Source organism: Hemiscyllium ocellatum, chromosome 9 (assembly GCF_020745735.1).
Source record: "Hemiscyllium ocellatum isolate sHemOce1 chromosome 9, sHemOce1.pat.X.cur, whole genome shotgun sequence".
Classification (NCBI taxonomy): Eukaryota; Metazoa; Chordata; class Chondrichthyes; order Orectolobiformes; family Hemiscylliidae; genus Hemiscyllium; species Hemiscyllium ocellatum.
Genome location: NC_083409.1, coordinates 28,720,195 through 28,742,057, shown reverse-complemented (window position 1 = coordinate 28,742,057; position 21,863 = coordinate 28,720,195). Strand labels below are relative to the sequence as shown.

General features: G+C 40.4%; 1 protein-coding gene across 4 annotated transcripts in view; it reads left to right on the top strand.

The window, feature by feature from the left end:
• ralgps2 (Ral GEF with PH domain and SH3 binding motif 2) overlaps positions 1-21,863 on the top strand; it is a 431,788-nt gene that overhangs the window by 212,737 nt on the left and 197,188 nt on the right. For all 4 annotated transcript variants that reach the window (XM_060830098.1, XM_060830096.1, XM_060830097.1 and 1 more), the window contains 2 exons: positions 14,198-14,287; positions 14,379-14,471. In XM_060830098.1, coding sequence (XP_060686081.1) covers positions 14,198-14,287; positions 14,379-14,471 — 183 coding nt within the window. The remainder of the gene's footprint in view (positions 1-14,197; positions 14,288-14,378; positions 14,472-21,863) is intronic.

Sequence of the window (21,863 nt, the reverse complement as noted above, 5' to 3'; positions counted from 1 at the left end):
TCCCGTCACTCAACTCATTTCATATCTATGTTGCCATAGTCCCTTTTATTTTGAGTCTTAACTTAACTAATGATGCTGTTGTGAAGCACTTTATCAAATATCTTTTGAAAATCCTTTACATCATATAAACCATATTCATTCTGCTACCCTCTGAATTACCTCACCACGTAACTGAGGAAGTTAAATATGATCTTAGTAAATCCTTAAGAGACAAAAATTGGCTTTCTTTATCTAAGAAACATTTAGTCATGAGTATTCCTTTTGTCCTGAATTATTGTTTCATGAAATGTTTCCACACGTTGAGATTAAATTGATTGGCCCATAGTTGCTGAGCTTCTCATTTTTTTGCAAAATGAGGTTATGCACAATTCTGAGTTATCTGGCAGTGTCCCGAATGTATTCAGAATTGTGAAATCATGCTGAGTGCCTCTCCAGTTTCTACTTATTTCCTTCAGTATACTTGGGTGTCTCTCACCTGGGTTTGGTGGCTTATGAATTTTAAGTAGGGAACGTCTATCTCATATCTTCTAAACCATGAACTATTACAACTATCCCCTTTTCCACAATGACTTGGGCAGCATCTTCATCCCTGGTAAAGACAAAAGCAAAGTACTAATTTTGAACATCAGCCATATCTTCACCTGCATTGGTAAATTTTGTTTTACATCAACATCGGCAGAAAAGGACTGATTTGTTCATTCTGTCTGCCTAAGTATCATGACTAAACATATTTCTGCCAACATCCCCAACAACCATGTGACCAATACTGTACATGGTACTTTCCAAATGGATCCTTTATAACTGAAACATAGTCTCTGTAAATTTGTATTCAATCTGTCTTATAATAAACGATCAGCTCAGTCATAGACTGAGATCCACAGCATAGAAAGAGTCTTCAGTTTGTTGAATACTCACTGGTCAGAAATAAACACAAAGCAGAGGCTCTGGATTAACTCAGCAAGTCTGACAGCACCTTTAGATTCTTTTCAGGATGCCGCCAGACCTGCTGAGTACCTACAGTACTTTTCCTTTAGTTCAGATTTCAAGCATCTGCTTTTATTTGAGAATAATTCTTGTGGTCATCACCGTACGCGGTTAGTTTTCATTTTAAAAAATTTTTTTATTCTTGGTATGTTTTAATTCATTAAAAATGCTATATAAATGTGCGTAAGTCTTGTAGCTGGACATTCTACTATGCTTGCATGTGTTTTTGTTCATGAAGGAAATGCTGAATCACAATTGCAGGTAACTTAAAGCAAAGGTTATAGACCTGTTTATATTGCTGAACCATTTAACAGTCATGAATAGCTCTTTCTGTTACTTGCACTTGGAGAAGTTTGAAGTGGTTGATGTCTTTGCAATGCTCCTTCACCAATCTTTGATTCTTGGGCAAGGAATTCCTATCTGATAGTGCAGATGATGTATCTAGGGAGGTTTTCAGGATGTCTTTGTAGCATTTTCTCTGCCTTCCTACTGATTGCTTACCATGGTGGAGCTCGGAGTAAAACACTTGTTTCGGGAGACTTCTGTTAGGCATACGGTCAATTTGTCTGCTGATTTTGATTGCTTATGCCTTTACACTAGGGATATTGGCTTGGGAGAGAATGCATACATTTGTATGTCTATCCTGCCATGGATTTGAAGGATTTTGTAACACAGTGCTGGTGATAACTTTCCAGAGATTTGAGGTGTCTGCTGTACGTGGTCTGTGTTTCTGAAAAAAACAGGTGGATGGGGTCCACGGCTGCTCTATAAACCATGAGCTTGGTTTGGTCCTGGGTTTGAAGTCTTGAACTTCAAATGCTGTGTTCCTCAGGTGTCTGAAGGCCGAACGGCTCATTCGAATTGATGTTGGGGTTCATCATCAAAATTCTGCTCATACAGAGAAGGTATGGGAGAATGAACACATTGTCCAGGGGCTTGCCATGAATTTTGATGGTTTGGGAGTGCAGTGTTGTATGGCAGAAATGGGCTGATAGAGAAACTTTGTTTTCCACATGTATGGTCTGAGGCCCATTCTTTCATTTGCATCAATGAATGCATTGACAATGGTTTGTAGCTCGGCCTCTGAGTGCTCACGTGTGCAGGAATAATCTGTGTACTGCTGCCTGATGACAAAATGTAGGGTGGTCTTGCTTCTGATCTGGAGGTGTTGCAAGTTGAACAGTTTCCTGCTCATCCTGTAGGTTAGTTTCACTCCATAGGTGAAGGTTTAACTCTAGAGCATCATCTGGAGTAGTATATATTTCAAATGAAGCAAACAATATGGGCAATTTTCTGTTGGCAGACCTATAAATGTAAGACTATTGCTATCAACTTGAAGTCTTTGCAGTCAAGTTCACTGAAATTGAGCACAAGTTCAATCAAGGATTGAGAAAAGACCCTATATTTTGTAATCTGTGGCAGAGAGTTTCATGTGCCATTAGATATCCCCTTGAGGCTCTGTTACTAAGAATATCTTTTTAATGTATCAGAATGTCTTACTTTCTCTTGCAATATGAGCCCTTTTAAATACTTTTCAGTAAGGCAGCTGAGTACCGTGTAACGATATTATAGTGTACTATGTATTATACTACTCATATATCTTTATTTCCCAAATGGCAAGTTAATTTGAGAGTTACCAAATTAAGAGAAATTAACTTGTTGAAGCCAGAAGATACATTTTAAAAATAATTTTGATTAGTCCGTGCCTTTATATCAGTTAGCATATAAATTTTGGGAGCAGGTTGTGCATTTCTTAATCACTCATCCTGTAAAATATATGTTTCCTGATCTGATTGCATCTATAATGGTAACCCCCATCTTGGGATTATCCCTTCTATTACTATTCAGGCAACACTTAGGGCTGAACGTCATTGTATGGAATAAACTTCCACCCACCCAGTAAATTGGTTGATAAGGACCAAATAATATGTCTTTCCACAATTCAATCGAAGTGGTCCTGTGAAATCTATTTGTAAGTGCTCCCATGGCCCCTTTGGTTGGGGCTGGTGTGACAATGGGGATCTCATCTGGTCTTTCAGGTTATTGTGGGCACATACAAGGCATCCCTGACTGTTTTGCTATGTCTCTTCCCATTCCTTGTTACCACCAACATCTGTCCTTTCTCTCTAGCCTGGCTTCCATTTCATATTGTTTTCTTCTGTGGTGTGTTTTCATGAGGTTTTGCTAAGTGCATAGTGGAGCTGCCATGCTCTCCTCTTTTCACCAGATGCCATCAGCACCTTTTACCACTTCTTGTTATTTCCAATGCCCTTTCTTCCTCTTCCAGATTCTTGTATAAACTGTACCATGTTTACTTCTTCCACCCAAATGCTGCTGTGATCTGATGTTCAGAACATTCTCTAACTGAAATTGTACCTGATTCTTAATTATGGCATTTCAGCATAACTTGTTTAACTACCAAATCAAATATACTTAAAACAATCCCAAGTTTTTCTTTTCCTTGAGCAGTATCTAACTTGTGGATATTTATTATTTCTATTGTAGTTTCTAAATTTTCAATTTCCAATCCAAACTTTATCCTGTGTATGCCAGTCTCATCTGCACTTTCCTTCACTTGTTATTCTGGATTTAAATAAATAACAGGTTCCCTTTAATTCTAACTTAACTATTTTTTTGTAATCAAGCATGTTTCAAGGGAAATTGCTTGAGTGTGTCATTGAGTACAACATCCCCTGTTCCTCCCTTGGCTACCTTTTGAGGAATTGACTAATCTAACGTCGACATTCTTGTTACGATGAATATGGAGGTTGGTGGGGTGGTAGGTGAGGACCAGTGGGGTTCTGTCCTGGTGGTGATTGGAGGGGTGGGGCTCAAGGGCAGAGGAGTGGGAAGTGGAGGAGATGCGGTGGAGGGCATTGTCAATCACGTCTGGGGGGAAATTGCGGTCATCCATCGTCATTTCCGCCACCTCCAAATGGACCCCACCACCAGAGATATATTTCCCTCCCCTCCCCTATCAGCGTTCCGAAAAGACCACAACCTCCGTGACTCCCTCGTCAGGTCCACACCCCCCCCCACCAACCCAACCCCCACTCCTGGCACCTTCCCTTGCAACTGCAAGAAATGCAAAACTTGCGCCCACACCTCCTCCCTTACTTCCCTCCAAGGCCCCAAAGGATCCTTTCATATCCACCACAAATTCACCTGCACCTCCACACACATCATTTACTGCATCCGCTGCACCCGATGTGGCCTCCTCTATATTGGAGAGACAGGCTGCCGACTTGCGGAACGTTTCAGAGAACACCTCTGGGCCACCCGGACCAACCAACACAACCGTCCCGTGGCTCAACACTTCAACTCCCCCTCCCACTCCACCAAGGACATGCAGGTCCTTGGACTCTTCCATCGCCAGACCATAGCAACACGATGGCTGGAGGAGGAGTGCCCCATCTTCCGCCTGGGAACCCTCCAACCACAAGGGGTGAACTCAGATTTCTCCAGTTTCCTCATTTCCCCTCCCCCCACCTTGTCTCAGTCAAATCCCTCGAACTCAGCACTGCCTTCCTAACCTGCAATCTTCTTCCTGACCTCTCCGCCCCCACCCCCACTTCGGCCTATCACCCTCACCTTGACCTCCTTCCACCTATTGCATTTCCAATGCCCCTCCCCCAAGTCCCTTCTCCCTGCCTTTTATCTTAGCCTGCTGAACACACTTTCCTCATTCCTAAAGAAAGGCTCATGCACGAAACGTCGATTCTCCTGCTCCTTGGATGCTGCCTGACCTGCTGCGCTTTTCCAGCAATGCATTTTTAGCTCTGATCTCCAGCATCTGCAGTCCTCACTTTCTCCTTCTTTAAGATGTAATATTTGTTTTCACTTCCTGATTTGTGGTCTGTTTCTGAACATGGCCGCCCTACTCCCTCCTTGTCCAGTTTCTGCTGCATTCTTAGTCCGGTTGGTGATTATTGAAGTTTTGCATTTTATGTGAAAAATTTGTTGTGACCTATAACTTTCAGGCATAAGAGTAGGACAAAGGCAGGCTCTCATGCCAAATTTCAGTTGATTCAAAACTCATTGAGAGCAAGTTGACTGGTGCAGGGCTGAATCTTGAGATTTTGCATTAATATTCAGTCAAATGTCAATCTGTATTACTCCATGTACAGAACAATTCAAATTATTGATAAAGCAACAAATCAATATCATGTAGGAGTATGCAAAATACAGAGTTCAATATTCAAAACATGGGACTCAACAAATTTCTCTCCAAAGTGTGCGAAAGATGAGATCACACTACTTCAGAAAAAGACTGTCAAACTGCCATGAGAATTTAATCAGCGTAAATAAATTCACAGCATCCTTATTTATGTCTGGTGATGCTGTGTAATTTTGTTAAATGTTCATGAAAGTCACAGAATCTCAAAATTATTATGGTGCAGGAGGAAGCCATTTGGCCCACTGTGCCTACTCCAATTCTATCTAGTGTCCTGATTTTTCCCCATATTTCTATCAAAATGTTTGTCCAGTGCTCTCTTGAATGCCTCAATTGAGCATGCCTTTTTCACATTTCCAGTTAGTGCATACCATACCTCAGCAACTCTGTGTGAAAACAAATTCTCATACACCCTTGCTTCACTTACACACCAGTTTAAATCTAATCAATTTTGTGCCAGCATTGCTTCTGTCTCTTTTATATCATGTCCTAGAAAATTCTCGCGTCTGTTATTTGGCACTGTATCAAACAGCTTCTTGAAATCCATCTACACTGCATAAACAGCAGTGATTGTTTCATTGATTCTTTTGCCTTTTCAAAACTCCAGAAAGTTAGTTGATCATGGTTTCCCCTTTAGAAATTGGTGCTGACTCTTTTTAATCAACCCAGCTTTTTCCATGTGATAACCAATTCTATTCCAAATAATTATTCCACTGCCAAAATCAAACTAACTGATCTGTAATTATTGAGATTATCCCTATACCTTTTTTTGAATAAGGTCATAATGCTTGTAGTTCTCCAGTCTTGTAGCACCTCCCCTGAGTTCAGTGCCCCTGAAATTGCTCCCTTCATTTCCTTGATTTGTATCTCATCTGGTCCTTATGCCTTGTCAACTTTAAGTGCCAACCATCAATCTAGGACAAGTTTTGTATTAATTTTGAGCCCATCTTGTGTCAGTTTCCTCCCCTGTCACTATTGTCTGTGCATTATCCTCTTCATTTGTAAGACAGATACAAAGTATTCTTAACACTTCAGCTATGCCTCTGTCTTCAAATGTAAATTCCCTTTTTGCTCTGATACTGATCCTACACCCTCTAACCACTTTCTTACTGTTTACAGGGGATCCTCGATTATCCGAACCTGACGGGCGGGCACTATTTCGTTCAGATAGTCAATTATTGGGTTAATTGATTAGATGCCTTTCCCCTGGGGCTCGGAGTGTTTAAAGTCTGCTCCCTGTTCAGGAGACTGCAGCAGCAGCATAGCATGCGAGACCCCCCCCCCCCCCCCCCCCAACACCACCCCCTGTCTCCAACCACGTGCAACACTGCCCCCCAACACCACCACTGTCCCCCACTCCCAACCCCACACAACACCGCCCCCAACACCATGCGACACCGACCCCCCGCCACCAACATTGTGCAACACCATTCCCCTGCCCCCTACACCATGCAACAACCCCCCCCCCCTCCAAGTCCCCAACACTGCCCCCTCTCTGAGGCAGCCAGACTGTACACCAACAACAAGACTGCTGCTGCTGATGCCTTTGTAGGGTGAGTCTCCAAATTGCACGCGCGCACACACAGACACAACTTTTTACTGCAACTTTTTGGCAGATTCCACGTTTGCCCTGTACAGGACAATGTTGGAGAGATTATCTGGGGAAGCAGGGTCTAGGGTACACGCCTGTGTAGAACTCCAGGGAACGTGTGGGGAGAGAGAGAGAGTGGGCATTTGGAGATGGTGCCTGTTTGATCACTGTTGGAAACACGTCTTTGATATAATGTTTCCATCGGGACCTTGAGATCTCCTTTGGATAATCTGATGTTCGAATAATCAAGGTTCCTCTGTTTATGTCTGTAGAAGATTTTGGACTTCACTTTATGTTGGACGCTAGTCTTTCCACATAGTTCCTCTTTGCTTCTCTTATTTGTTTTTCACGTCCTCCCTAAACCTTCAGTGTACCCGTTGATTCAAAGTTGTATTTTCAGGGAACTCTTGATTTGTTTGTCCTACTTTTACTATTATAGAGAATGTACCTCGAACTGTACCTAAACTATCTGCTCTTTGAAGATGGCCCATTGTTCAGTTACTGTTTTCCTCACCAATGTCTTATTCCCATCAGTCCTGCTTGGTTCTGTTCTGTCCCAGTAAATTCAGCTCTCCACCAATTGATATTTTTTACTCTGGATTATTGTTTGCCAATTATTCTCCAACACCAACCTGAACTTGTGATACAATAATCACTGTCTCCTATATGTTCCCCCTCATCAACAGACATTCGATCCACTTGACCAATTTCATTTCCAAGGACCAAGTCCAAGAATGCATTTGCACTTGATGGGGCATAATTCAGCAACACGTCCTCCTCAATTCCCCTTACACTATCAGTATCCAAGTCTATATTTGGGTTATTGAAGGCCCAATCTAACTAATCTATAATGTTGGCCCCTCTCTGTAATTTCTTTACAGTTTTTTTTCCTCTACATCCTTTCTGCAAGTTGATGGCCTATAGAGAGCAATGTAATTGCACCTTGTTTTCTTTTTTGCAGCAGATCCAGCCAAATTGACTTTGTCCTTGAACCTTTTGAGTTATTGTGTTTTTGCTTTTGTCTCATTATGTAAACTGTTCAGTGAAGAACTTTTTTATAGTTGGGAAAGCTAGAGAACATAGTAAAGAACAGTCCTTTCATCACTGACTTGTATTAATGCTTCTTATTTTTTCTCTTCTGAAAGACATGAGAAGGTAGTTAATGTGTTAACATGTTTGAGCTAAATGCATTTTTTTCTGTTTATAGCAAAGACCACATAGACTTTTCATTTTAGTAGTTAAACCTGGGTCTTTACTTCGCCATCAAAGGATCTTGTGTTTTGTTTTTTCTCAAAACTGTCTCCCATATCTAGTCCTGGCACTTGGTCCTATATTATCTGTTTCATTCCCAACTGTGTCTCTGGGTACCTATGTATGCAATTTTGTCACTTCTCGGAGATGTTTAGACTTGGTTTTCCTTGGAGCTCTCCTTGTTCTGCCCTTATTCCATTACTGATAAAGGACTACTTCATAACTGCCCCCCTTTGTTTCAATAGACTTCAACATATCCAATCTACCTGACACAGATCCATTTGTCCAATAAAGTATTCGGAGGAATAGGTACCATACAATTCTTGTAGAGTCAAAGACCCATCTACTCCCTCAGGATGTACTCCAGCATGTTTTGCAGCACCATCAACATGATAAATGGGCTACATTCAGAACTGATCTAGATGTAACTGAATTTCATTGAGATGCTGTTGGTTGTTATCAGCAGCAGAATTGTATTCAACTGCATTGCCTAGTGTATCCCACACCAATAGGAAAGCATGCCAAGAACACCACCAGGCATGTCTATAAATGATGTACAAACCTGGTGAAGCTACAACATACGACTATATGGATGCTCAATGGAAAAAGCAGCAAATGATATAACTAAACTGTCTTAAAACTAATGGATCAGATCAAAGCTTTTCAGTCTTCCATATGTAATGGTTAATCAGTGAAGGAAGGTCCAAAAACATCCCCATTCGTAATGGTGGGGAGCATCCAAATTATCAATGCTAAAGACACAGCCTGAACCATTTGAAGCAGTTTTCAGCTCGAAGATTTTGATGCATGATCTATTGCAACCTCTTTCTGAGATTCTCATCATCATAGGTTCCAGATCTCTGGCAATTCAATTCATTCTTAATGATATTAAGAAAAATCTGAAGGCACTGAATAGAACAAAACCTATCACCCTGAAAACATTCCAATTCCACTACTTTAGATTTGTACTTTAGATCTAAGAAGGTCTTGAATCTAGCTACAATCTAGCTACAGTTCAGGCATCAACTCTGAACTGTAGAAAATTGCTCAGCCATGAGCACAAAAAGCTCCTACCTCAAAAAGCAGGATAAATCCACACTGGCCTTATACTCTAGAGCGATTTGGCTTGGGCAAAGCCTTTATAAGACAGGTAAATGTTCTCTACAGTGGCCCTCTCGCTTGGTCATTACCAATGGGGTACGATCAAACAATTTTAGCATTTTTAGGGGCAGCCAACAGGGCAGTCTTTTTTTGCCATTGCTTTTTACATTGATGATTGAACCGTTGGCGGAGACCATTCATATGGATCCAGTATATCAGCTCCAGAAGTGGGGTCAAAATTACATAAGATTTCCTTGTATGTGGAAAATGTCCTTTTTTTTGTCAAATCCTGCAGTTTTGGTGCCTCACCTGATACTATGCATCAGCTCGTTTGGCACTTTTTGGTGTACAAGATTAATTTTGCAACATCAGAGGCTATGCCTATGGGTGGTTTTATGAAGGTGCTAAGTCTTGAGGGCGAATTTCAATTCCCATGTAAGTGGTCACAGGAAGGTTTTATGTATTTGGGCTTATTCATCACTCCAGTCCTTGATTGGCTAATTTTGTTCAATTATTTCAGTTATTCCCACCTTCAAAGATGGGAGGCGCTTCCAGTCTCATGGTTCGGTCGAATAGCTCTTATTAAGATGAATATTCTCCCCTGTTTGTTGTACCCTATACGGATGCTTCCCCTGATTTCTGATAAGCAAATGTTCAGGAGACTGAACGGCTGGTTCAGCTCTTTTATTTGGCATCGTAAACAGCCCCTTGTTAAGTTAGCTAAACTGCAATTGCCTCACAGATTGGGGGGGAATGGACATTAAAAACTATCAACTAAGCTCCCTGTTATCTTACATGAGTAATTGGGTTTGTGTGGACACTTTTTCAATATGGTTAGATAAAAGAACCTCTCAGTTACTAGTGTGCTGTTTTTGGACAAAATGATGACAGGAATATTGCCATAACCCAATAGTTATCAATACTGTTAAAGCATGGAGGGGCAATTCGGCAGAGGGAAAATAATATTGGCAAAACATTTTTTCTAACGCCTATAGTGGGTATGCCGTGTTTTCAACAGGGGTGATGATTCAGGATTCAAACATTGGGTGGCTAGGAGTGTGTCTTGTATGGGAGATTTATTTGAGGGAGATACAATGATGTCTTTGAATCAGTTAGCGCTTATGTGCGAGCTATCTATCTAGGGACCTCTTTCGTTTTTTCCAAGTTAGGGATTCTATTCAAATAAATACTACACTTGACTGATCCGTAAAAATCCAACATAGAGGAGTACTAAATACTAACAGTGCACTTTTGTCAGCACTTCATCAGTTGGGGGGGCAACCCCTCAGATGAGTTTGATCGACTTTGTAGGGTGTGGGAGAGAGCTCAGCATTGAGGTCTCCTCGGAGGCGTGGGATGATATTTGGGAAAAGACAAGAAAGATATCAATTTGCAATAGGACCCGTGCTTTACAGTTGAAGATTCTCCACAAGGTCCACTTGGCTCCGAATTGTTTGTCAAAATTTAAACTGGGGGTCTCGTCAACATGCCCCAAGTGTAAAGTTAGTATGAGCACTCTTACCCATTGCCTCTGGTCCTGTGGTAGACTTCAAACATATTGGCAGGTGTAGTGGAGGGGATTTTGGGTGTAACAGTGGAGAAGGACCCGATCTCTCCTCTTCTTAGCCTGCCCATTGTATTTCTTGTAGATGCACAGAAGAAAAATCTTTTCAACATCCTTACTTTCGGTGCGAGAAGGAATACGTTGTTAGGTTGGGTGTCAAAAAATCCTGCGGGCCTGTCAAGTTCACCTAAGATTGTTATGGAGCATACCCCCTTGCAAGTATGGTACACCACAAAACTGAGAATTTCTGTAAGACATGGTGGTCCTTTTTGGACTACCTGTACACAGATTTGTCTGCTACACTAATAAGGATTTTTATATAGCTGTAACAATTGTGCTTTACGAGTCCAATATCCAGAGGGGGGGGGAAACTGCGAATGTATGAATATGTGAAAAGTAATGCTCTCGATATTTGAGTTAGTGTTTTGTTTTGCTGAGCTGTATTATTGTTATTTATTAGTTTGTTGTTAGTTATTATTTATTTAGTTACGTAGTTAGTTGGGGTTTTTAAAATATATTTTAATATATTTATACATTTTTACATGAAGGTAGTTTGGGTTAAAACTTTTTTTTGTTCTTTCTTTGTATTGTTTTGAATTGTATTGTTTTGTATTTATTGTAATATTAAAAAAAAATCTATTTTTCAAGAAAAATATAGTTCGAAAAAAATCCACACTGACTCATTACTGTCAATCGGCTTAGTGTCAATTGTCAGCAAAGTGATGAAGATGTTTTCAGCAGTGCTGTCAACCGGCACTTGCTCATGAGCGACCAGTTCGGGTTCCACCATGACCACATTACAATCTTAGTTCAAATATAGATCATATAACTGAACTTCAGACATGAGTTCCGTGATTACCCTTGACAACAAGGCAGCAGTTGATAAAGTGCGACAATAAGGATTAATGGGAGTTGGGGTGAGTGGGAGGAAGCTGTGCATGTGTTGGAGTCATACCTAGCGCAAGGGAGTATTCCAGTTGTTGGAAGCCAACCATTTCAGGACTAACACTCAGTGACAGCAGTTCTTCCGTGTAGTTTCAGGAATGACTTGCTTGCCGGTTGTAATCATACTTTGAGTAGAATCGCTGTGGTTATTGGTCATCAATCTCAGCAATTAACAATCAATCTGTTTAGATATGTTATTACACACTGCTGGAGCAGGTGGGACTTGAGCCTTGGTCTCCTGGCTTTGAGGTAGGTGCAATATTATTGCATGAAAAGAACTGTTTGTCAGGCAGTATCCTGGTCTAAAACATCTTCAGCGGTGTCAGCAATTATCTTCCCTCTACTATAAAGTCAGAAGTGGGCTGTTGCCTGCACAAATTCAACGTCATTCACAATGGCTCTCATATTGGTGCAGTCCATGCCCAGATACTCTCTGGCCAATATTCAGATTTGGCTGGCAAGTGATAATTAATCCTTACGCTTAAGTAACAATAAGCATCTCCAACAAGGGCGGATCTAACCAACACCCCCTGCATTCACTTAAGTTACCATGGCTGGATTTCTCATCACCAACATCTTGGGATGGGCCATCAGTATTGACCAGAAACTCAGCTACACCCTCTAGGAAACTGTTGTGGCTACAAGAACAGTCCAAAAGTTGCAAATTCTGCGATGAGTAACTTACTATATTACTCCCCAAAGTTTGTTGACTACACAAGGCAAAGATCAGGAGTGTCCACTTGCCTGGTTGAATACAGCTCAAAGAATTTTCAAATTCTCAACATTATTCCAAGAAAAGGCAATCCATTTGATCACAATTCAATTCTCCTATTAAATATTTACTCCATCACTGGTGAATAGTGGTAGCACAATGTATCATATCCAAGATGCTCCTTCAGCAGCACCTTATGGATCTGTGACCTCTGCTACGATGGAGAACACAGCCATCTGCAAGCTGTCCTTAAATCATGAACTACATTGACTTGAACTCTTTGCCTGACAGAATTGTGGGTGTGATGATGACATACAAATTGCAGTTGTTCAAGAAGGTGCTCTCCAATACCTTTTCTTAGGCTATTAGAGATGAATGATAAGTGCTGGCCATGCTAGCAGAGTTCAGATTTCAAAAATTAGTGAAAAGCAAAACAATCTTCAAGACTGGGGTGAATTGTGGTTCTTCCCAGGTTTTCAAAACCATTTCTCCTAACTAACTTTCACAGTAGTGGAATCCAGATGACCATTTAAATTATAAAAGAAATAATCTCATGAGTTTTAGGAAGACTGAAATGTTGTTTTGCTGATTGGATTCTGCTATGATCCCAACAGATAATATTGCTGGATAAACGCAATATGAGAGTGAGTGTCATTGAGATGTAAGCAGTTAATGCTGCAGATTTGAGTTTTACAATAAAAGGGAAGATTATGGTGCATAAGAAATGAAGAAAAAAACAGATTAAACCAAACTATTTACATATAACACGAATTTAAAAATTTCAAAACAGGTGGAAAAAATATAACCTCATTATTCCCAAAAGCACCCCTTTTATAGTACTAACACCAGAGAGAGTTCCCTCCTGTTCAGCTTAATTTAACTCTAGCTTTGACTGCTAAGTTTTAAGGATCTGATAACCTCTTGAGCTTAAAACCGAGCTTATAACTCAGCTTAAACTTTCTCACCTTCACATAACACCTTTGGGTTTTATTCAAACACTTATGGTCTGGAACTTATTGTAAATTGCTTCTTAGAAATTCAAAGCTATCTACTCCATTTCTCAGGAGAGCTGCTTTACACAGTCAGCTTCAGCTAAGAATCCTGCCCAAACTGAAATGTTTCCCCCAAATCAAAAGAAAAAAAATCAAACTCTGACCTTTTAAATTGGAGCCAAATGCACGATTGTTTACCATGTTCACTCGTAAAATTCTCCCAATGTAAGCAAAGAACACCGTACTCTCCAGGAAGTCTTTCTCTTGCAATGTTTAAAAGACATCACCACAGCTACCAAAATACTTACCAGTCAATCATCAAACTTCTTCAAATACACACGTTCATTTTTAATTGTTCAATTTAAAAGCATCCAAACTCAATAATAAATTATCTTAAAATTTATATAAATTGCACCTTACATTGCAACATTGCAAACTAAGTCTAAGGAAGCAACTGATACCCAAGAAAGGCGATGAATTCATGTCCTGAAAAGGGTAGGAGAAAAAGATTGGGAGTCTACAACTTAGCAGATAGAAAGTTAGAGTTGATAAGGATTTATAGTTGTGAATGGTGGAATCGGACTTTAATTTTCACAAATGTGAACTCAGTTGATTCATGTGGGGAACTGGGTGAAAATTATGTTGCATTGTTTTACCTGAGAATCTTAATTTACCAGCCTGTACAGGATTCAAGTGTGTTTCATGGTTTAAGATGCTCCACTTAAGTATATTTTATATTACAGCAACTTGCCGATACATAGATCAAATCAAATCTTGCCACTGTCTTTTCAGGATTTCTTTTAGTTGGGGAAAAGTTTATTTTGAATATATAATAATGAGACATGGACTGAGTACTACTTATTTTTTCTTTTCTTGATTGCAGGTTAGCTTTTGGGTTGTCCGAGAGATTCTTACTGCACAAACACTAAAAATAAGAGCTGAAGTGTTGAGCCACTATGTTAAAACTGCAAAGGTAAGTAAGTGGCTGGTTGGTTCATTCTACGTTTGATATTTCAATTAAATCAGTGTGAATTTTTATTTATAACTACTGTACTTAATTGCAGAAATTGTATGAGTTGAATAACTTACATGCCCTAATGGCTGTTGTGTCGGGATTGCAGAGTGCACCTATCTTCAGGCTTACCAAAACATGGGCGGTAAGTGATTTGGTTCTTAATTATGACAAGCAGAGGCTATATTTAACCTTTTTTTAACAAATGGGTACCTTTTATTTTGCAATTTACTTCAATAAACCAACCATTTCGTTTTAGTTATAAATGAAAAATCATGTTTTGGATGACTTTTTAAAATCATAATTCTGCTCAAACATTTTTGCGCCAGTTTCCTAATATGAATGCAAGTAGAACATTTAGTCTCTCGTCTGCTCTGCTATTCAATAAGGTCGTGGTTGATTTGATGATGTTTTGAATTCCACATTCCATCCAACCCAATAACCTGAGATTCTTGTAAGACAAGGGAATCAAACTACTGTTGCGTTTAATTTTAATGACTCCACCTCCACTGCTTTCTGATTCAGAGAGTTCCAAGGTCGTACAACCTGCTAAGAGAAAAAAAGTTCTTTTCATCCCTGCTCTAAAAGGGTGACCTCTCATTTCAAAACAGTGCCCCCTAGTTCTGTACTGACCCACAAGGAGTAACATTGTTTCCACATTCATCTTATCAGACCATTCAGGATCTTGTACACTTCAATCAAATCATTTCTGAACTCCAGTAGAAACAAGACCAGCCTGTCCAGCCTACCCTCATAAGACAATGCATTAATTCCAGGTATTAGTCTAGTAAACTACCTCCGAACCACCCTTAATGCATTTAGAGTGTAAAACATAGAACAGTACAGCACAGTACAGACCCTTTGGCCCTTGATGTTGTGCTGATCTTTTATCCAACCCTAAGATCAAACTAACCTACATACCCTTCATTTTACTATCACCTATGTGCCTATCCAAGTGTCGGTTAAATGTCCCTAATGACAAGGCTCTAACGGGTGACAAGGTAGCCATGAAGGAACTGAAGAATTTACCTAGGAGAACTAGAAGGTGGCATGAAAAGGCTTTCGTGAGTAGGTTTAAGGAAAACTCTAAGGCATTCTACACTTGCATGAGGAGCAAGAGATTGGCTAGACTGATAAGTGGCAGATGGAGTTCAACCTGGAAAAGTGTGAATTGATTCATTTTGAATGCAGAATACAGAGTTAAAGGCATGACTCTTGGCAATGTGGAGGAATAGAGGGATCCTGGGGTCCATGTCCACAGATCCCTCAAAGTTGCCAAACAAGTTGATAGGATTGTTAAGAAGGCATATGGTGTATTGGCTTTCATTAGCAGGGAGATTGTTTAAGAGCCGTAAGGTTATGCTGCAGCTCCAAAGAGCCATGATTAGAATATTGTGTTCAGCTCTGTTTGGCTCATTATAGAAAGGATGTGGAAGCTTTAGAGAGGGTGCAGCGGAGATTTATCAGGATGTTGCCTGGACTGGAGGGCATAGGCAGAAGTGGGTACTGCAAATGCTGGAGATTAGAATCAAGATTAGAGTGGTGCTGGAAAAGCACAGCAGGTCAGGCAGCATCCGAGGTTGGACTGGAGGGCATGTCTTATGAAGAAAGGTTGAGGGAACTAAGGCTTTTCTCATTGGAGCGAAGAAGAATGAGGGGTGACTTGTTAGAGGTGAACAAGATGATGAGAGGAACAGATAAATTTGATAGCCAGAGACTTTTTCCCAGGTCAGAAATGGTTACCAAATGGGAGCATAATTTGAAGGTGATTGGAGGAAGGTTTAAGGGAGATGTCAGAGGTACATTCTTTGCACAGAGTGGTGGGTGTGAGGAATGCTCTCTGGTGGTAGTAGAGTCAGATACATTAGGGACGTTTAAGTGACTCTTGGATAGGCGCATGGATGATAGTAAAATGAAGGGTATGTAGGTTAGTTTAATCTTAAGAGTAGGATTAAAAAGTCAGCACAACATCAAGGGCTGAAGGGCCTGTACTGTGCTGTATTGTTCTATGTTCTGTATATCTGGCTCTACTACCACTTCTGGCAGTGCATTCCACGCACCCACCACCCTCTTGTAAAGAGCCCACCTCTGACATTTCCCCTAAACCTTCCCCCAGTTACCTTAAAATGATGTCCCCTCATGATAGCCATTCTGCCCTGGGAAAAATTCTCTGGCTATCCACTCTATCTATTCCTCTTTCTTCTTGGATACAGTAAGAAAAGCACTTAAGTTTTCTCCTTTGCATAAAAATTGCACACAGTACTCAAAGTAAGGTCTCACCAATGCTTTGCATAATTGTATAACATCTCTACTTTTATGTTCAATTCTTCTTTTAATGGATGATAGCAACTCATTAGCTTCTCTATTTATGTGCTGTATTTGCATACTAATGTTTTGTGACTCTTGTACTAAAATACCTAAAGTCCTCTGAATGCTGGAATTCTGCAGTCATTCTCCATTAAAGTAATACTCTGCTTTTCATTATTTTGCCAAAATAACTTAAGTTAGCTAGTTTAAGCAGATTCTCTGTTTCAGTGAAACTGGCACATTGTTTTTTTTGAAGAGCACAAATGCAATGGTGGTAGGACAGTTGATGTGTTCCAGCTGTAGCAGGTGGGAGCTCTTGGATGGCACACGACAAATGTGTAAGCGTTTGCAGTTGAGTTTAAGGTCAGATGTTTTGATTTAGTAGTGAGGCTGTTGTGACACAGTGGTAACGTCTCTAACTCTAAGCTAGAAGGCAGGGATTGAAGTCCCATCTACCCCTGGAGAGGTTGATTCAAATATTTGAGTAGGTTGTTTTGCTGCGGTCATTGTGAAGCATCATAGAGGTGGAAAGTAACTTTTTTATCGGACACATAATATCCCATCTGCCATTTCTTTGTTGACTCATTAAACCTGCCTATATCTCTCTGCAGACTTTGTGTCATTCATACCTACTTGCCTTCTGATCTATTTTGTGTCATCAGCAAATATGACCACAGTATTTCACTTCCTTCATCATAGACTGGAATATACATTGTAAATAATTTGGACCCCAGCACTGATACCTGTGGCACACTGTTAGTTGCAAGTTGCTATCCTGAAAATAAGTGTTGATCTCAACTCTCTGACTTCTGTCAGTTAGCCAAACTTCTATCCATGTTAATATACTACTTGCAACACCATGAGCTCGTCACAAAATAATGGGCTGTTATCTTATTATATGGACAGATGTGTGGTATCTTACCAAATGCCTTCTGAAATTCCAAATATATCAATCCACTGCTCCCCCTTTACCTAGCCTGCTTGTTACCTTCTCAAATTTGTCAGTATAATTTCTCCTTCATGAAGCCATGCTGACTCTGCTTATTCATATTATGTATTTCTAAATACTCTGCTATTGCATTTTTTTTAAAACAGTATAACTGTTAACATTTTCCCAATCCTGAGCTGAAAATGTGTTGCTGGAAAAGCGCAGCAGGTCAGGCGGCATCCAAGGAACAGGAGATTCGACGTTTCGGGCATAAGCCCTTCTTCAGGAATGCTTATGCCTGAAACGTCGAATCTCCTGTTCCTTGGATGCTGCCTGACCTGCTGCGCTTTTCCAGCAACACATTTTCAGCTCTGATCTCCAGCATCTGCAGACCTCACTTTCTCCTCGAACATTTTCCCAATAACAAACATAAAACTAACTGGCCAACAATTATCTATTTTTTGTCTCCTTCCCTTTTTTAAACAAAGGTGTTGCATTGCCAGTTTTCCAGTCTTCTAGGACTTTTTCAGAATGTAAGGAATCTTGGAAGGTTACTACCTATACCCTGTATCTCTATGGCTACTTGCTTTAATATACCAGGATGCATTCCATCAGGTCCAGAAGTCACATTGACCTTTACCCATTTGCTATCACAGTACTTTTTCTCTTGTGTTAGTTGTTGTGTTTATTTTGTCTCATCCTTTTCCCTCTTGGTTACTTATTATTTTAGAATGCTAAAAATGTTTTTGTACTGTGAAAATTGATACAAAGTATTTTTTCAACTCTACTGCCATTTCATCGTTCCCCATTATTATTTCCCAGCCTCTATCTCTAAGGTGTATATGTTCTCTTTGGTGTTTCTCTTCCATTTTATGTACTAAAAGACTCTCTTGCTGTCTGCCTTGATATGACATGCAAGTTTCCCAACAAAATATATTTTGTCCATGATGTGAAGATGCCAGAGTTGGACTGGGGTGGACAAAGTCAAAAATCGATGACACCAGGTTCTCATCCAACAGGGTTTATTTGAAATTGCAAGCTTTCGGAGCTCAGCTCCTTCCTCAGGCATGGGAGAATAGAGAGGTATAAGACATAGTACTTATAAGCAAAAGAATTAACAACTTCAAAACCAGCTGCCATTGATGAAACCTTGAATCTGTTAGGAAGTAGACTGCTAATTAAAATGCAAAATCCAAGTTCTGTCATCAATGTACAAGAGGTGACATCTCAGGTTAGACAAATCACTCTAATCCTGCATTGGATCTGTCTGTGGTTTAAGGTAAGATCAGGTTGATTTTTTCAACAGAAAGGAATCTTGAATGAAATAACGCCCCCCCCCACCCCCCGCATTTGTGCGCGAGCAAGAGATTGTGTGTGTGTGTGTGTGTGTGTGTGTGTGAGAGAGAGAGAGTGAGTCTGTACAAGTGTGTGAGTCTCTGTGTGTGACAGTTTGTGTGATGGGGGTTACCTGTAGTTACCCAAAATCTCAGTTGTGGCTGTCCTAATGTATATGGAACTTACTTATCTGCCTCTCACAGCGATTTTGCATTGCTGCATGTCTTGAAGTCTCCCTTGGAGGATGTTCAACCAAAGATTGCAGTCTGGACATCCTGCATTGCCGAAGTATTCCCCGACTGGGAGGGAACCTTCCTGTATGTTGATTGTTGTGCAGTGTCCATTCATCCATTGTTATCGTATCTGCATGGTCTCCCCAATGTACCATGCCTGCGGGTATCCTTGCCTGCATCATATAAGATAGATGATATTGGCTGAGTCACATGAGTACCTGCCATGTATGTGGTGGGTGGTGTTCCCAAGTGTGATGGTAGTATCCATGTTGATGATCTGACATGTCCTGCAGTGGCTGCCATGGTCAGGTTGTGTGGTATTGTGGTTGATTTTGTTCTGAAGGCTGGGTAATCTGCTGTGACCAATGGTCTGTTTAAGGTTCAGCAGTTATTTGAAGGCAAGAAGTGGAGGCGTAGGGAAGATCATAACGAGGTATTGATCGGCAAGGTATTCATCATCATTGATCATGTGTTGAAGGCTACGCTGACCATGGTGTATTGTGTTTTCTCCCTCTATTATTTTAGTCACAATGTCATAGAGGATGAATTCCTAGTATATGGGATGGTTTTCTGGACCAATATGTTGAGGAGCCAGCTGGAGAACAGGCCATCTTAGAGTGGGTATCGTCCAATAGAAAAAGTTGAGAGACACCCCTTGGGGATGAGTGAATATAATATGATAGAATTTTTCATCAAGATGGGTACTAAGGTATTGATTCTGAGACTGGGGTCCTGAATCTTAATAAGAGATACTACAATGGTATGAGGTGTGAATTGTCTGTGACAGATTGGGAAATGTTACTGAAAGGAATGATAGTGGTTAAGCAATGGCAAATATTCAAAGAGTGAGTGCCAAGATAACTGTGGCCAAATTAGAGTATCTGTGTGAAATGGGGTAGTTTTAGACGCAAAAAAACGTACAAATTGGCTAGAAAAAACAACAAGCCTGAGGATTAGAAACTGTCTAGAAGTCAGCAAAGGTGGACCAAGGGATCAGTTGAATAGGGGAAAGATAGATTGTGAGAGTAAGCTTGCAGGGAACACAAAAACTGACACTTAAGGTTTCTATAAGAAGGTAAAGAGAAGCAGATTGGTGAAAACTAATGTAGGTCCCTTACGGGGGAAATTTATAATGGGATAGAAAAAAATGGTTGACGATTTGAATTCATATCTTGCTTTTGTCTTCACGAAGGAGGACACAAATAACATACCAGGGATGATGGGGAACACAGGATTTAGTGAGAGGGAGAAATTGAAGAAAATCTGTACTATTTGAGAAATAATGTTAGAGAAATTGATGAGACTGAAGGCTGATAAATCCTCAGGCCCTGATAATCTATATGGGTGGCATGGTGGCACAGCGGTTAGCACTGCTGCCTCACAGCGCCAGAGATCTGGGTTCAATTCCCGCCTCAGGTGATTGTGTGGAGTTTGCACATTCTCCCTGTGTCTGCGTGGGTTTCCTCCCACTGTCTAAAAATGTGCAGGTTAGGTGAATTGGTCATGCTAAATTGCCCGTAGTGTTAGGTGTAGGGGAATGGGTCTGGGTGGGTGCGCTTTGGCGGGTCGGAGTGCACTTGTTGGGCCGAAGGGCCTGTTTCCACACTGTAAGTAATCTAATCTAATCCTAGAGGATTTAAGGAAGTGGCTGTAGAAATCATGGATGCTTTGGTGGGCAATCTTCCAAGAATTTGAAACAGTTCCAATAGATTGGAGGGGAGCTAATAAAGCTTCACTGTTTTAAAAAGGGAGGTAGAGAGAAGTCAGAGAATTATAGACCAGAGAGCCTAATGTTAGTAGTAGGGAAGATGCCATACTAAGTTTTCAAGGATTTTTTAGTAGACCACTTAGAAAACAGTGGCATAATCAGACACAGTAAGCAAGGATTTTCAAAAGTAATGTGCAAATTTACTGGAATTCTTTGAGCTAGTGGAGTTGATTTTGGGAGCAAGTGGATATGGTTTATTTGAGCTTTCAGAATGCTTTCAGCAAAGTCCCCATAAGAGATTAATGTGTAAAATTAAAGCACATAGTATTGGGAGTAGTGAATTGAGATGGGTAGAAAGTTGGTTAGTAGATGGTGTTGTGGTCTAGGCCAGACCCCTCAAAATATGCTAAGAAGGTAGCCTAGACCCTAACTTTTTTTTATTTTAAAGGCAGATGTGTAGTGGCTATTCCATGTGTGACCCAGCTGGTCAAACCTCTCGGCTTTAAGCAAAACAGAATGTATTTAAATACTACAGTTAAAACACAAACAAAATAAAGTGTAATTTAGAATAATTTAACTATTGGAAAATGTAACCGTCCCAATGCAGTAACTATTACTAATTAACTGTTCCAATAAAGTAACATCCCTCAAACACACCCCTTGGCAAAAAGGTAAATTCAAACACAGATCCTTACAGGCAGGAGGGAGCAACATCCAAAGAGATTTCAGAAGAAGGTCAGAGGAGTTCGTTACTGAAGCTTGCAAATCTCCTGGACACTCATATCTTGTGACTGCTACAACTAAAACAAACTCAAAATAACCTGAATTAGGAGAACTGGCCACTCCGCTTCGAGTCTTAAACTCGACCCTTCGGTATCTCTGCCTTTACAACCTTTTCTTCAAAAAAAAACCAAGGACAAATAACCTTTTTAAAATGACAACATCATCATAACAGTAAACAAAGAGTAGGAATAAATGAGTCTTTTTCTGAATGGTAAGCAATGACTTGTGGGGTACTGCAGGGAT